The sequence below is a fragment of the Phyllobates terribilis genome, unplaced genomic scaffold (genome assembly GCF_046119375.1).
Source record: "Phyllobates terribilis strain yellow unplaced genomic scaffold, ASM4611937v1 Scaffold_3__8_contigs__length_932513732, whole genome shotgun sequence".
In the NCBI taxonomy this organism is placed as follows: domain Eukaryota; kingdom Metazoa; phylum Chordata; class Amphibia; order Anura; family Dendrobatidae; genus Phyllobates; species Phyllobates terribilis.
The window spans coordinates 420,209,903-420,226,093 of record NW_027362763.1 but is presented as its reverse complement, the minus strand read 5'-3'; the positions used below and the strand labels follow the sequence as shown (position 1 = coordinate 420,226,093).

Sequence of the window (16,191 nt, the reverse complement as noted above, 5' to 3'; positions counted from 1 at the left end):
TATTCTTATTCATAATTACTATACATCCCGTTATAACAGATTTTTTTTATTATAAGATTTTTGTCATTTTCAAGAGATCTGATTGCATTCGCATGAATATGAGAAATTATTACTTTTATGACTGGGTTTATCAGGCAATACTTTCAATTCTCTTTTAACAATTATTTAAAGAATGTCAAGTAATGAAAAACAAGATTTTGTTGGGTAGTATGCAGGATTTGAGGCTTTAAATTTAACCTGTGTTTCATCAATTGCTGCATTATCGCAATTTTCCTCCTCCAAATTATTTAATGTAATCATATAATTCTTTTCCTGGAACAGTAAATTGCTAATGACAGTTAATTCTTTGTCATTAACCTGAACAAATTTATCCAGTTTTCCAGTACATGTTCAGATTCTGTAAAAAAAAAAAAAAGGTTTCTTGACTGTTAATGTTCTTGCAAATTTGTTTACATCAAGTAGAGTTTGAAAAAGGTGAAAGTTTTGGCCATGGTCAAAATTAAAGGGGTATTCCCATACCCAAGTTCCTATCCCAGTATGTTGTATGTGGAATAATAATAATATTACCAAATACCTACAATTAGAAATGTAGTATATTTTTTTCTGATTCGCTAAGTCTTTTTCCTCATGTGCAGAGCATTGCAGGACCTTAGGTATCCATGGTTACGACCACTGATGTAGTGACAGTTAGCTAGTTGCTAGTGGTTGTAACCATGAATACCTAAGGTCCTGCAATGCCTGCACATAAGGTAAGAGACATAGCGAAACAGAAAATCTATACTACATTTCTAGCTGGAGATATTTGCTAATATTCTTATTATTACACCTACAAACATATTGGGATAGGATCTTGGAGATGGGAATACCTCTTTAAGGCCCCTGGCCAAAACTTCAATTTGTTCTTCTGAGATAATGGTTGGAGTAAGTATAACCATATTATTTGTGAAGTCCACTATATAGGTTGTACAACAAAAAAACTAAAAAAAAAAGCATTGCAGAACATATTGTAATATAAACAAAGGCAATAATACATATTCCGGTGCAACAAAGCACATATATACACATACATAAAAATAACTTCAGTAATTTAACTTGCTATGGAAATGAAAAAGTGAGCTGTTCTGAAAGAGGAGTAGATTAGAAAAAAATATGTATACGATTCTGATTATCAACATCAAACAGAATGAATTTTAAAAATGATGCACTGTATATTTATTAGATACTTAATCCATAATGATGTTGCAAAATATATTTATAAGATAATTATTCAAAGATATATTTTTATACAGGTTGCACATGATTGGTCAATTATGGTTTTAAATAGAAGTATCCTTGCTCTAATGGGTAACCTATGACTAAAGGCGTGGTTAATGCCGGAAACACGTCAGAGATGCTCACATTCAGACAACATGAGTAACAATTTAATGGACTAATCAATAATGAAGATTACGTTTTATGAACTATATCGATGACAGGCAAGAAGGAAGGTAGAGAATGCATCATTAGATCATCATTGCATCATAAAGTTGCAGCCCATGCCAAGGCTTCTCCGGACGGCAAAGATTAAATATAGGACACTTTGAATGTTGAGAAAAAAAATTGATGGGCACAACAATTAAAATGTTTTTTTTTGTGCTTTTTTTAAACCCTTTACCACCTTGGGTTTTTTCCTTTTCGCATTTTTGTTTTTTGCTCTCCTTCTTACCAGAGCCATACATTTTTTATTTTTCCGTCAATATGGCCATATGAGGGCTTGTTTTTTGTGGGACGAGTTGTACTTTTGAATGACACAGATGATTTTACCATATAGTATACTGAAAAATGGAAAAAAAAATTCCAAGTGCATTCAAATTGCAAAAAAAGTGAAATTCCATAATAGTATTTTTTTCCATGTTCACTGAATGCTAAAACTGACCTGCCATTATTATTCTCTAGGTCATTACCAGTTTGTAGATACAAAACATGTATAGGTTATTTTTTATTTAACTAATGAAAAAAAAATCTAAAATTAAAAAAATGCCGCGATTTCCGAGACCTGTGGCATCTCCATCCTTAGTATCCAATGGCAATGGTGGTGATGCTGCTGCCCCTTTGGAATACATGGCCTGAGTTTTTTATTCTGGTCTCCCTGATGAGGTGCATTCACTAAGCAGAAACCAGGGACTTTAATGCAGTGGAGCTGAACCAGCTGGACAGCACTTGGAACAGCAAGTACCAGTAGTGCTGGATAGTCAGGACAGTACATGGAAAAGCAAGTACCAGTAGTGCTGGATAGTCAGGACAGCACGTGGATAAGCAGGAGCTAGAAGAATTACATAGAGCAGAGCAGAGTGTGCAGACAGCAAAATGAATCAGCAAAGATGAATAGGAAGGCCCGTAACTTGATGCAGCAGAGTAGAGTTTGAGGACACGACTTTAAATCCGCTGAGAAAGGTAGGCAGGTACCTTGTTGTAGGAGAACTAGATTCGCAGATAGCATTTGAGGACAGTAGAGCTGAGTAGACAATCAGGAACCTTGTAGGAAATTTGTATGTGTGCATAGCAATCAGGAAAAAGCAGAGTTGAGAATACAATCAAGCACCCTTGACTGTAGTAGCACCAAACACGAAGTATGGCTAGTCTTCTGGACAGCATGTGGTAGCAGAGTGCATTTGCTAGCTGAATACTCAGGTGGTAAGTAGCCGCCTGAGCCGGTCTTAAAAGCCCTTGGATTATGACATCAGAGGTATGCACTTTGTTACCATTGTAACCTGACATGCAATACTACAGAAAGATCCAGCTCCAGGGAGATGGAGAAAGCAAAGCCCGACGCTGAAGCCTGGACAAGTTAGAAAGTAATTCCCAACTTTATAATAATATTTCCTCAGCTTTTGACTAATTTAATTGTACAGGGAAAAATTTACTAAGATGTTTGAAATCTATCTCTCTATACAAGCTCCTTTAGTGAAGGACCAAGTTGCTCTGTGTGAAAAGTAATTGTCTTCTTAGCTAGTCATTCTACCAATTACCATAATGTTATTGATTATTATTGAGAAAATGCAGTCCATCAATTGCTTTGGATAAAATTATTCATAATTGCATTGTTAGAGGGAGACCTGACAAAAAAAAGCCAATAATGGGCGGGCTGCATAAACTAACTGAAAAATAAAGGGTTTGGCAAAAAACACCATTATGATCTCAAACATTTCTCAATTAATGTTCAGTATACAGATGAGCAACTTTTTAGAGGACATAGGTCTGATTACATTATTTGTAAATCTAACATAACATTCTGCAATAAGAACATCCTACCAAAATTCAAACATGGTGATAATGTGATGGTGTGAGAAAGCTCTGTTCATTCAGGGCCAAGTGACTAGAAATAAATGACAGAACCATAAACTTTACTTTCTTCCAAAAAATTGGAAATGGGAAGGTCTAGTCATAGTCTGTGACCTGAAGCTCAAGTTTTATAATATCATGCAGCAATAATCCGAAGCATAAAAACAAGACCACATCTAAGCAGTTCACATGCACAAACTTTTTAAAGAACCACTATAGTCCAAGGGTTGCAATTTGCATTGCAAACTAACAGCTGCTATACTAGATAGAGCTCAGCACGGTTTCTGGAACTAAGCTGTCTCTTATTAATGAACTCGGACATCAAAGAAAGTCCTTCAACATGGCAGCATCAGGACATGCTACTTATCTATTTTCATAACTTTGTTTTACTTTTCTTTCTTGATTAAGACAAACACTGGAGGATAGTCGGGAATGAGTGTTAAGAGGAACTCTCATTTCCCCGATTTTTGGCCTGCCTAAAAAGGCTGTCAAGCAAAACACTAGTTAGTTGGGTGAAATAGCTTTTAACCTTGCTTTAAAATTATCATTCTTGGTATCCCATCGGCATGTGTAAACCGGATATGTGTTGCTGAGGACAATGGTATTCTACGTACATAGAACGATTGTATTAATGATCATTCTGTGTGCAAGGAAGTGCAGTCGGCAGGTCTAAACAGGCTATTAACTCCTATTGTTTATATATATTTTATAATATACAATAGTATTGCAGAATATAGCTAAAATTACATTCTCTTCTGAAGCTCAACCTTAGGGTTTTCTCACACTTGCATAGATTCTCTCATGCTAGAGAATCTGGACGATTATGCTAATGATACTTGGCTCAAACTTTACCAGAGTTTGAGCCGAGTGTCATCTTACTGTGATCCGATTCTCTCACATGAAAGAATCGCAGTACAGGTGTGGAGATGATGGAGAACTTAATTTCTCCATCTTCTCTGCACATGTACATCCAAGTGCAGTCCGACATTTTACACGCACCCATATACGTGTATGGGTGCGTGTGGTCCGATTTGCTGAGCCACTCGCATCATGCTGCAATTGTTTTCTCATGCCGAATTGGCATGAGAAAAAAAATTGCTTATCTGCAGTGCCCCATAGTATAACACCGGGCCAAGTGCTAGCCCATAAAACATTGAATGGCACTTGTTATACGCTAGTGTGGGCGAGCCCTTACACTTACAGGAAACAAAGATGGCTGCCATGACAACCTATTGATCCCTTATTGTCGCATCGCGGAGAGCATGCGCTAACGTTCACACTATTTGAAGCGCACCTGTCAGCAGGATTGTGCTCAGTAAACAACATACACTGTCAGGCGGGCACCGTTACACGGATTAAAAGGATACCTTGGTTGATGAAATCCGTCCTGTGGTTCCTGTGTAATCGTTACTGTCAGTTTGGATATAATGATATGCTCATGCTCCGGAGCGGCCTGTGGGGGAGCTCTATCTGGTGCTCCACTTACATATTCATCTGTATGCTCTTAAGACAGCTAACTGATCGTTCACTGACCTGCCTATTTAACATAATGCATCTAGTAGTTCGGGGTTATGTAAAATAGGAGGCAGGTTAGTGAAGGCACAGTGAGTTGTCATAAGAGCATACAAATGAATATGTAAGCAGAGCATCCCCTTAAAGGCCGCCCCGGAGCACGAGCATATCATTATCTCCAAACTGACAGTAAAGATTACACAAGAACCACAGGACGGATTTCATCAACCAAGGTATCATTTTAGCCATTGTATTGTCGCCCACCTGACAGTGTATGTGGTTTACTGAGAACAATCCTGCTGACAGGTGCACTTTAAATGATGCCACTGTCAAAGACTGACAGTGGTATAGTGTGCAACCATGGCATTGTGCGTGCTCTGCTCCAAAGCCTGCTCCATACAGATAGATCCGGCCTCTAGGGAATTGGAAAAACAATCGCTGATCGGCATACAAGTGTATATGGAACCTAAAAAGCTCACGTGCAAACTGAATTTCATTTACAATTTTGTGCACTTTTACAATTGGAGTAAATCAGTTACCTTCAAGGTCCTCTATTCTGTGGCTCAATTCTAGAAGAAAGAAACAGTATAAGAACTAATTACACAGACTTTTTCCAAGACAAAGGGAAGTACATAAAATAATAATTTTCTCAGTGCAGTGCTTATCATCATGCTTTCATTAAATTTGTATAATTAGTATAACAGACAGAACTAAAAATAAATGCACGTAGGAGGAAACTAACTGGGTACACATTCAACATACCAAGGAAGACACAGATTTTACTTGAGAGACTTTCTATAATTATGCAAAAAATCTAAGAGAAATTTTTATGCTTATAGGAATTTTTTGATCATGTGAAATCAGAACCTGGGCAAACCGTTTCCTACAATGTTTTGTAATCTTGTCACATTATCTAAAAGCAGTATTGTGTAGGCAGGAGGAGCTAAGCAGTTACAAATATAAAAAGTTAAAACAAGTTATGTATTTAACTGCGTTGCAGTGAACTAAAACAGGTTTCCACACATCAGACACAAAGAACATGCCTATAATATAAAAAACGGTTTATAGGCCATTCCCTATCTAAATACTATGAAGAGGTCCATAATGGCAAAATAGAGGTACCCTACTTCTTTTTGTCGGATAGAAATAGTTCAGCAGCAATGGAAGGGTGGCAATTATTTGCACCAAATGTCCACGGCAGAAAGCTAATGGATATGCCAACTTAATACTCTAAAACCAGCAGGACTGAATAGCGAAATATAACTTTTTGCTTTTATGAACTGATTCGTGGAGGACTGGATATGGCATACTACTGGTTAACAGCCACTTAGAGCAACACCCATCCATATATACTTACTAGGTCGATAGGAGGAACAATCCCTGAGGAAGAAGGACATGTAGAACTTGCCACTCTTAGACCTTTCTATATTGGGTGAAGTCACACCATTCTGGGCAGGTCACTCAAGAGAGTTTTGCTGACTTCAGTGCTATCAGCCAGTGCACTGCAGGAAAATTTGGATTGCTAAACATCCACATCCAGAGAAGCTTACAACTGACTCGCACAGAGAGACAAGTAGTGGTTGAACTACCAGACAGCAGGCCAAGTAGTCCTCTAGTGATAATCTCCTGCTGATACAACAGTGATTTTACAAAAAAACTGCAACTAGCAGGCCAGTAAAAAAATACATTGCTGGTACCAGGGTAGCTGCCCCTATCTTATGCTGTTCTCAGATTAGATAGAAAAAACTTGGTGACTGATTCTCTTTAAAGAGAACCTGTCAGCACGATTTTGTAATGTAAAGTACATATATGGCTGTAAAGTCGCTGTAACACAAATTAAATTGATATCTTTGGTGAAAAAATCCACTTTGTTGTTACATAACCCCTTCATGACATGGCTATTTTTTGCGCTTTCATTTTTTAGTCTCCTTCTTCGAAGAGCCATAACTTTTTTATTTTTCCGTCAACATAGCCATATGGGAACTTGTTATTTGCGTGACAAGTTCTACTTTTGAATGACACCATTTAATTTATCATGTGGTGTGCGGGAAAGCAAGAAAAAAATACCAAGTGTGTTGAAATTGCAAAAAAAGTGCAATTCCACATTATTTTTGTGCATTTTTTATTTACCATGTTCACTATATGGAAAAACTAACCTGGTAATATGATTTTCCAGGTCAGTGCAAGTATGCAGATATAAAACATAAATAAAAATGTGTAAGTGGTGAAAAAAAATTGGAAATATATAATTAATAAAAAAAAAATTGCTTTGCTGCAATACCAAATAAGTGTATTTTTTGTTTTTGTTTCATTTTTAATAGGGAAAAAAGAGGGTGATTTCAACTTGTGGTTTTTGTTTTTTTTTTTATTAAAAATAAAACTTATTTTTTTCACTGCATTTAATAGTCCCTTCAGGGGACTTGAAGCTGCGATCGTCTGATTGCTTGTGCCATAAATAGTAGTGCTACCGAATTGCTATGTATAGCCAAAATTATGATCTCCTATGAACACCAGCTATAGGCTGGCTTTCACAGGCGAATAGTCATGACAAGCATGGAAGTCTTCAGCAGACCTGCGTCATGGAAACCCATCGGCACCCCGCGATCACATCTCAAGTGTGCCGATGGGCGCGTGGAATGATGAGCTTCCCTGCCGGCGTGTGTTAACTCCCACTGTCAGAGATTGACATTGGCATTTAAAATGTTAATAGTGGCGGGCGGCTCTCTGCTTTATCCGTATCTGTTAGAGACACATGATGGCTCATTAAATCATCCATCATCTGCTGGGAAAGATGTGGGCTCGGTGTGCAAGCCCGCATCAAAGTCAGGGACATGACATATGACGTACAGTACAGACCAAAAGTTTGGACACACCTTCTTATTTAAAGATTTTTCTCATTATCATGACTATGAAAATTGTACATTCACACTGAAGGCATCAAAACTATGAATTAACACATATATACTTAACAAAAAAGTGGGGTTGGGACCATCAGTTGTGTTGTGCAGAAGTCAGGTGGATACACAGCTGATAGTCCTACTGAATAGACTGTTAGCTGCTTTCTTCTTGCCATAATACAAATTCTAAGTACATGTACCTCATATATTGTGAAGAAGTTAAGTAAGTTTTCTGTTAATTATATTTCGGTGCAGAGGGGCTGGACTGTACATTAGGTCTTCTCTGCCTGTGATTCCCCAGCCACTCTGCCTGCTGCCTCCAGTCTGTGAATGACAGGTCACCGCTGAGACTTCAAACAGAGGAAGCTGGTCATTCACAGACCGGAGGAAGGCGGAGGGGCTGGAGAATCGCAGACAGGGAGAAGAAGACCCAGTGTTCAGTCCGGCCCCTGTGCACCGAAATCTAATTAGCAGAAAACTTAAACTGGTAATTAAATAAGAACAACAAAATGTATTTCTTCACCAAAGGTATTAAATTAATCTGTGTTACAGCGCCATCACAGCCATGTCTTTACTTTAAATTACAGAATCATACTGACAGGTTCTCTTTAAAGCAAAATGAAATTGTCTTATTACTTGTAATCTAAAAAAGAAATGTATGCCTGTCAAAGTATGACACATTCACATTCTAGAAAAATGTTCACTGTGCTTACTCTGTTGGAGTAAAAAAATAGCATGCAGTCTTGCTCTATTGCCCAGAATAAAAAGGTAACCTTGAAAGATGTTACAACAATGTGCATTACCTTGGCATATGTTTAGTCCAAAGAAAACAATTTAATGCTTTTCTTTTTTATAAAGAAATGTATTCAAAAGAATACAAAAATGAAAAGTGACAACTCACATTTGCTATCAATTTCTTGAGCTAATATTTTATCACTATGTTTTTCTGCTACTTTTTCCTTCACATACCCTTGTGTTCTTTCTTTGTAGGTTGTAGTCTTGTGCTCTTTTCCATGTTTTATGTATTTGTATGGCTAGGGTCACTTTTTCTCTCATTTGAGAAAATCGCTCTGATCATATTCTAATCACACTCTGATCAAACTTTGATCAGAGTATGAACGGATTTTCTTGGATGTGGAGAAAATCTCCATTTTGTTTGTCTGTGAAAATCGGACCGTACTCAGATGTCATCCAAGTGTGGTCCGATTTTTTTTTCCCACGAACCTATAAACATGAGTCACCGAGTGCAATCCAGAATCCAATGAAAACACAAAAGTCATTATCTCAGTAAATTAGAATACTTTATAACAACAGCTTGAAAAATGTTTTTAAAATCTGAAATGTTGGCCTACTGAAATGTATGTTCAGTAAATGCACTCAATACTTGGTCGGGGCTCCTTTTGCATCAATTACTGCATCAATGCAGCATGGCATGGAGGCGATCAGCCTGTGGCACTGCTGAGGTGTTATGGAAGCCCAGGTTGCTTTGATAGTGTGAGGGTAGTGAGGATGGCATCCCACTCCTCTGATATTTCTGTTGGTTGAATGTATTTTACATGCATGTTACTGCTATGTATTTAATGGTCATTTCCCTGTGGGTTGCAGTGTTGACCAGAGACCACAAGATGTCACGGTCTTTCTTTTGACTCTGGTATAGAATGGAAGTGAAAGGTGAAATCTGCTTAGTAACACAGAGGCAGCAGGCACAAAGACAGTTTAAGGGTTAATTAGAAGTACAGCCCATAGTGGGAGGGAGTTCTGTGGATTTCTGGGAGAAGGGATCCATTTTAGTCAGTCTAAAAGAGAATCAGAAAGAGGGAAGACAGATTGTTCCTTGTGTGGAACTACCAGGCTCATGAGGAAAAGGATCTAGTTACAGAGGCAGCAGGATGACGGGCAAGTGGGGAACCCTGCAAGAGAAAAGCTTAGAGGTCCAGGAAGCGTACTGTCCAGCGAGAAAGGAACCTTGGGACAAGGCATCGCCCTGCTGTGGGTACTGAAACAGGGAGCACGTCTCTATGAGTGGGCCCTGGGACTGATATAAGCAAGGACACAGGGGATCAGGGCAGACTCTACCCCTAAGGAAAATGCAGGCATTTAAGATCTCTCCTCACTACTGTGCTGTACTTGTTGCCAGAAATGAAGTACAGACTGTAACTCTGAGAATGGAGCCCGTGTACTGTGTGGCAAGTAATGAAAAATGCATAACCTGTTACTCTATTTTCACTTGTTTGACTGTGCATAAAAAGAACACCGTTTATAACAGCTGGTTTGGCTTCTTGACGGAGAGAGTTAAACGGGACAGTTCTGCACCCAGCGCATTAACAGGGATTGTGGAGATCTCAGCTCTCGAAGCATCGTCGCACATGCAACTCCACAGTACACTATTTCCTGTAGCGGGCCGGGGTGTCAAAGAAGCGACACTCGCCCATGACTACCACCCTGGGCCCCGTTACAATAGCAGCCTTCAGCTTGTCTGCATTGTTGGGTCTGGTGTCTCTCATCCTCCTCTTGACAATACCCTATAGATTCTCTATGGGGTTAAGGTCAGGTGAGTTTGCTGGCCAATCAAGCACAGTGATACTGTTGTTTGTAAACCAGGTATTGGTACTTTTGGCAGTGTGGACAGGTGCCAAGTCCTGCTGGAGAATGAAATTTCCATCTCCAAAAAGTTTGTCGGCAGAGGGGAGCATGAAGTGCTCTAAAATTTCCTGGTAGATGGCTGCGCTGACTTTGGTCTTGATAAAACACAGTGGACCTACACCAGCAGATGACATGGCTCCCCAAACCATCACGGATTGTGGAAACTTCACACTAGACCTCAAGCAGCTTGGATTGTGTGCCTCTCCACTCTTCCTCCAGACGCTGGGACCTTGATTTCCAAATGAAATGCAAAATTTACTTTGCATTTACTTAGTATCAGTGACTGCCTTCTGGAAATCTGTCAAGTCAGCAGTCTTTCCCATGATTGTAGAGCCTACTGAAACAGACTAAGGGACCTTTTTAAAAGCTTAGGAAGCCTTTGCAGGTGTTTTTTGTTAATTATTTCAATTTACTGAGATAATGACTTTGTGTTTTCATTGGCTGTAAGCCATAATCATCAACATTAACAGAAATAAACACTTGAAATAAATCACTCTGTAATGACTCTATATAATATATGAGTTTCATTTTTTGTATTGCAGAGCTGAAATAAATTAACTTTTTGATGATATTCTAATTTTGTGAGATGCACCTGTAACTGAGGTTATGTTGCTCCAATTGTGTAAGCCTTGGAAATTCCTATTTTCTTCTACTCGTTTAAAAATCATTTAAAATACTCATTTATACAAAAAATCTCAGAGTTGCAGCTGTTCTTTATGTCCCAAATATCCTGGTTGTAACAAATGTATACCACAATTATCCTGGGCTTAACTGCTAACTAATTTCATGGCACAACAGAATGGTAAAAGTCTATATGCAAGGCCGTTATAAAGGTCTGATCAGCTGTCAAGTGCCCCTAACAGCCGTGGGTGGAATTGCGATCCACCCATGGCTGTTAACTAGTTAAATGCCGCTGTCAATGTCTGACAGCGGCATTTAACTTGTGCAAACTGGATGCGCGTCACTAGCTCCGCCCATCGGCGTCCCTATCGCATGATCGTGTGGCTCCGATAGGTTGGCATTACAACCCGGGATCTGCTGGAGACCCCTGTGATTGTCATTGCTGATCTGCTATGAGCGTTGCCCCGTGGCCGGCATTCATAGCAGATGATCAATTCAGCTACACACAGCAGCGCAGTAGCCATGCTATATGTAGCACAAGCGATCAGATGATCGCACCTTCAAGTCTTCTAAAAAGACTAGTGAAGGAAGTAAAAAAAAAAATATTTAAAAAAATATAAAAGTTCAAATCACCCCTTTTGCCCCATTCAAAATTAAACAATAAATAAAAAAAAATACACATTTGGTATCACTGCATTCAGAAACACCTGAAATATCAAAATATAAACAGAATTAATCGGATCGGTAAACAGTGTAATGAAAAAGAAATGCCAGAATTACGTTTGTTTGGTCGCAGCAACATAGCAATAAAATGCAAATAACAGGCGATCAAAACATCGTATGTACCCCAAAATGGTATCAATAGAAATGTCAGCTCGGTGCGCAAAACTAAGCCCTCACCAGGCCTCAGCTGCCCGACCATGACGTGCAGGTACATCAAATGTCGCACAGGATCAACTAGTCTGCAGTAAAGAAAAATCTGTATGGCTAATGAGTTTATAAATCCAATGAGGACTAATTAGATGAAAAATCAAAGGGGTTGTCTCTTCTTCTGCAGGATTGCACCTTCTTGCTTGATTAACAGTTTGGATTAGAGGTATCATTGCGATGCTGGCCCGATTTGTATAGTCTCCGAAGCTGCAAGCAGAAACAGCTTTGGATAAGTGCCATGACACTACAGCTGGCCAGATCTAACCGTGCACTCCAGCGATCCTGGCCAGCTTCAGAGCAATGCATACCAGCTCTATTGGAAAGAACTTGTAAAAGATGAGCATGTTCAATCTTCGCTGCCAAACTAGAGTGGTGGCCGGTAACCTGGGCAACGAGCAGTAAACAATAACAGTCAAAATTACTCCATTCTTAATTTCGCAGATAATTTTTTATAGCAAGTATTTTGTTTTTACAAGCACCTTGCAATTTTACCAGCTGCAATGAGTGAAAAGTAAATGAGTAAAAAAAAATGGCGCAATTTTCCGAGACTCATATTGTCTCCAGTTTTGGTGATCTGGGGCCGGGTGAGGGCTTATTTTTTGCCGAGCTGACGTTTTTATTGATATAATTTTGGGGTAGATTGGATGTTTTGTTCACCTGTTATTGCATTTTATTGCTATCATGTGCCCAAGAAGGTGCAGGCTCAGCGCAGGAGCCCGTGCCAAAGGGAAAGACATGGCATGCGTCGTACATATACAGTGCATGTCGTGAAGGGGTTAAGTATGCTTGTGTGACCCTAGCCTTTCAGTCATAGAGGTGCGGCCGGCGTCATTATCCGCTCAATGAATAATGAGCGGCGGCTGTAACCACATCCCTGCACTGACTGAAAGCTAAGTCGGCTGTCTCTCAGTTCCGGGGATGAGGCAGCAGCCGCTACTCACTATAGATTGAGCGGATACTGAAGTCACGTCGGCCACACCTCTATGACTGAAAGCCAGAGGCTACAGAGAGGAATGACGTTTATTTATTCCAGGCAGCGGGGCTCAGAACGTTATTAACCTGCAAATTAATCCCATATCTGCATGTTGTTAATAGCGTTTTTTTTTTTACTCATCATGTTCCCTGTTAAAGGGAATCTGTCACCCTCCTGGGACCTATCAAACCTCTAATATGGGAATACGGGTTATAGAAAGAGGTTATATTAGAGGTCTGATTGCTGTGTAATAGCTTTTTATTAAATTATTTCTGCTAAGCCAAGAAATGGCCACCTACTAGCCCTATTTCCATACTCACCCCACCTCCCCTGCACGTCACAGGACCCTGTGATGTGCAGTTCCCGGCCGGATCCCGTGCCTGCGCAGTTTCCTCTGTATGGACAGCGCTCTTCTCCCTGCCGTCTGTGTAGTGTTGTGCAGCAGGAAACTTGTGCGCAGGTGTGTCACTCTGCCTTCCCAGCGCCTGCGCCAAAGTTCCCTGCTTCAAAACACCGTCCATACAGAGGAAACAGTGCAGGCGCGGGATGCGGCCGGGAACTGCACGTCACAGGGCCGTGTGCAGGGGAGGTGGGGTGACTATGGAAATAGGGCTAGTAGGCGGGCATTTCTTGGCATCCGGGGGATGCCAAGCTTGGCAGAAATAATTTAATAAAAAGGTATTTCACAGCAATCAGACCACTAATATGGGCCATACAGGTAGGTATAGATTCACATTTCTATAACCTGTATGCCCATATTAGCGGTCTGATAGGTCCCAGGGGGTGACAGATTCCCTTTAAAGGGTTTGTCTTATTTCTTAAGATAAGTTTGCAGTCACTATGTGAGACTGCAGAGCATGAAATAGTTACAGTGGTATAAATACACAGAAGTCGAATTTGCAGTGGCGATATGTTGTTGTGGATGGAAGTGTGATTGAAACTACATGAGTCAAATACCCCTCCACCTTGGAAATGTTACTTGCATAATGTATTTATGTTGCACAAGAAAAGATCACAGTGAAATACATCTAATCTATACTGGTCTGCCTGCAGACATTCCTCTAGTCCCCATATCAAATTAAAGGGGTGCTCCAGAATAACTAGCGAAGCCTGCAGTCACTCTGAGGCTGCAGAAAAGATGTATGTACACACACACACACACACACACACACACACACACACACACACACACACACACAAAGCAGCTAAATTTCCAGGGTGGACAGCACAGTGTGCAGGGGCAATTGCTCCATGTAGTTTCAATAACACTCCCATCCCCCACATTTTATCCACAAGTTTTAATAATTGCAAATGGCCCCCTGCCTGTATATACAGAGTGCTGCTGATTGCTACTGCTAGTCTGCCACAAAAGTAAATTTAAACAAGTAGTGGCAGATCCAGTACCCACCTAATGACCCAGGCAGCAGCTAGTGATGTTCCAGGCAGGCAGGAGCAGCTTCTCCCACAGACCATTCAGGCGCACGGGACGGCTGCGGCACCATTAGAAGCTCCTCTCCAGCAGAGAAGGTAGGTGTGCCTTAGGGACTTAGGTAGACACGCCCACTCTCTGTATGCTGGCTATTTTCTGCCAGACATAATACAGCAGGGCGGGACATACTTCATTTAAACTAACTGCAGCCACAGCGGCCCCCATACGGATTATAATGGGGGCAATCACTTTTTGGATCATGGGGCCCCCCAGAGCCTCAGGCCCCGGGCAGTAGCTCAGATTGCCTTCATTATAATCCACCTATGAATACAATTCAGTATACATGTTCCTAAAATATGCACCAGTCATCCCTGATTGCTTTCGGTTCACTGCAGTGTAACCAAAATATACTGTACATCAGGGGTGCCGGCTTCAAACAGTTAAAGATGAACACAGCTAGCAAAGATTTCTAGTAAGACAAGGTAATATAGAAACATACCAATGAGCAGAAGGTAGGAGTAATCTTCCAGAGTTACCTCTCCTCTGAGGATGTTCTCTTGGTAATCAACTACAACCATCTCCGAACTCATATTCTGTTATACAAAAGGTGAATAGAAAAGGAACATGTTATTCAGTACATTTCAGCACTTACAAATATCAAAATATCACCTTGTAAGGCTCTAAAGATCTAACAAAAATCTGTTAAAATGGAACTGTCCTTTCAACAAACTTTGCATAAATCACAAGTACAGGTGAAGATGAGAAATTGTGTAATGTATCTTATCAGAGAAATCAGCTTTATTCCCCACTTATTGGACACTTTTTCATCTCCCCCCTGAATCTGAACTCACTATCCACTGTGAAAAAACAGCTCAAGTCTGTCTTGCTTAGAGGAGACAAACTGTAGGCATTATGTGACCCAGCCCATCATCCCTAATGGAGAGGGGAGGGATAGGAGAAGTAAAGAGCAGGGAAGGGAATAGACAGAAAACCAATGTGCATGGTACAACCCCTGGCAAAAATTATGGAATCACTGGGCTCGGAGGATGTTCATTCAGCTGTTTAATGTTGTTGAAAAAAAGCAGATCACAGACATGGCACAAAACTAAAGTCATTTCAAATGGCAACATTAGGGCTTTAAGAAACACTAAAAGAAATCAAGATTAAAAATGTGGTACTCAGTAAGGGTAATTTTTTTTTCAGACCAAGCAGAGGGAAAAAATTGTGGAATCACTCTATTCTGAGGAAAAAATTATGGAATCAGCCCTAAAGTTGCCATTTGAAATGACTTTAGTTTTGTGCCATTTCTGTGATCTGCTTTTTTTTCAACAACATTAAACAACTGAATGAACATCCTTCGAGCCCGGTGATTCCATAATTTTTGCCAGGATTTGTATAAGCAATCGGAAAAGTTTCCTGAGGGGACCTAACAATAAAGTAAAAAATGTTTTTTGGTTTTTAAAAATGGCTAAAAAAAGGTTCAAATCACCACACTTTTCCCCCATTGATAACAAAGAAATGTAAAAAAAATAAACATTTGTTCTTCACTCCTTTTTTCTCTACTTTATCCCCCAAGGCTGTATGCACCTTAATGACCAGGCCAATTTTCACAATTCTGACCACTGTCACTTTATGAGGTAGTAATTCTGGAATGCTTCAACGGATCCCACTGATTCTGAGACTGTTTTTTCATGACATATTGTACTTCGTGATCGTGGTAAAATTTGTTCGATATTTTTGGAGTTTATTTGTGAAAAAAACTGAACTATTGCCGAACATTTTGCAAGTTTTAAACTTTTAATTTTTGTGCCCTTAAATCAGAGAGTTATGTCATACAGAATAGTTAATAAATAACATTTCCCACA

At 39.9% G+C, this 16,191-nt stretch overlaps 1 protein-coding gene across 3 annotated transcripts in view; it reads right to left on the bottom strand.

Annotated features, from left to right (window-relative positions):
• Nucleotides 1-16,191, bottom strand: part of CYB5R4 (cytochrome b5 reductase 4) — a 544,645-nt gene that overhangs the window by 248,274 nt on the left and 280,180 nt on the right. For 2 of the 3 annotated variants that reach the window (XM_073675649.1, XM_073675651.1), the window contains exons 7-9: nucleotides 14,826-14,919; nucleotides 5,373-5,402; nucleotides 358-397 (exon numbers count right to left, since the gene is read on the bottom strand). In XM_073675649.1, the coding sequence (XP_073531750.1) occupies nucleotides 358-397; nucleotides 5,373-5,402; nucleotides 14,826-14,919 (164 nt within the window). The remainder of the gene's footprint in view (nucleotides 1-357; nucleotides 398-5,372; nucleotides 5,403-14,825; nucleotides 14,920-16,191) is intronic. The other variant, XM_073675652.1, reaches the window with a different exon arrangement.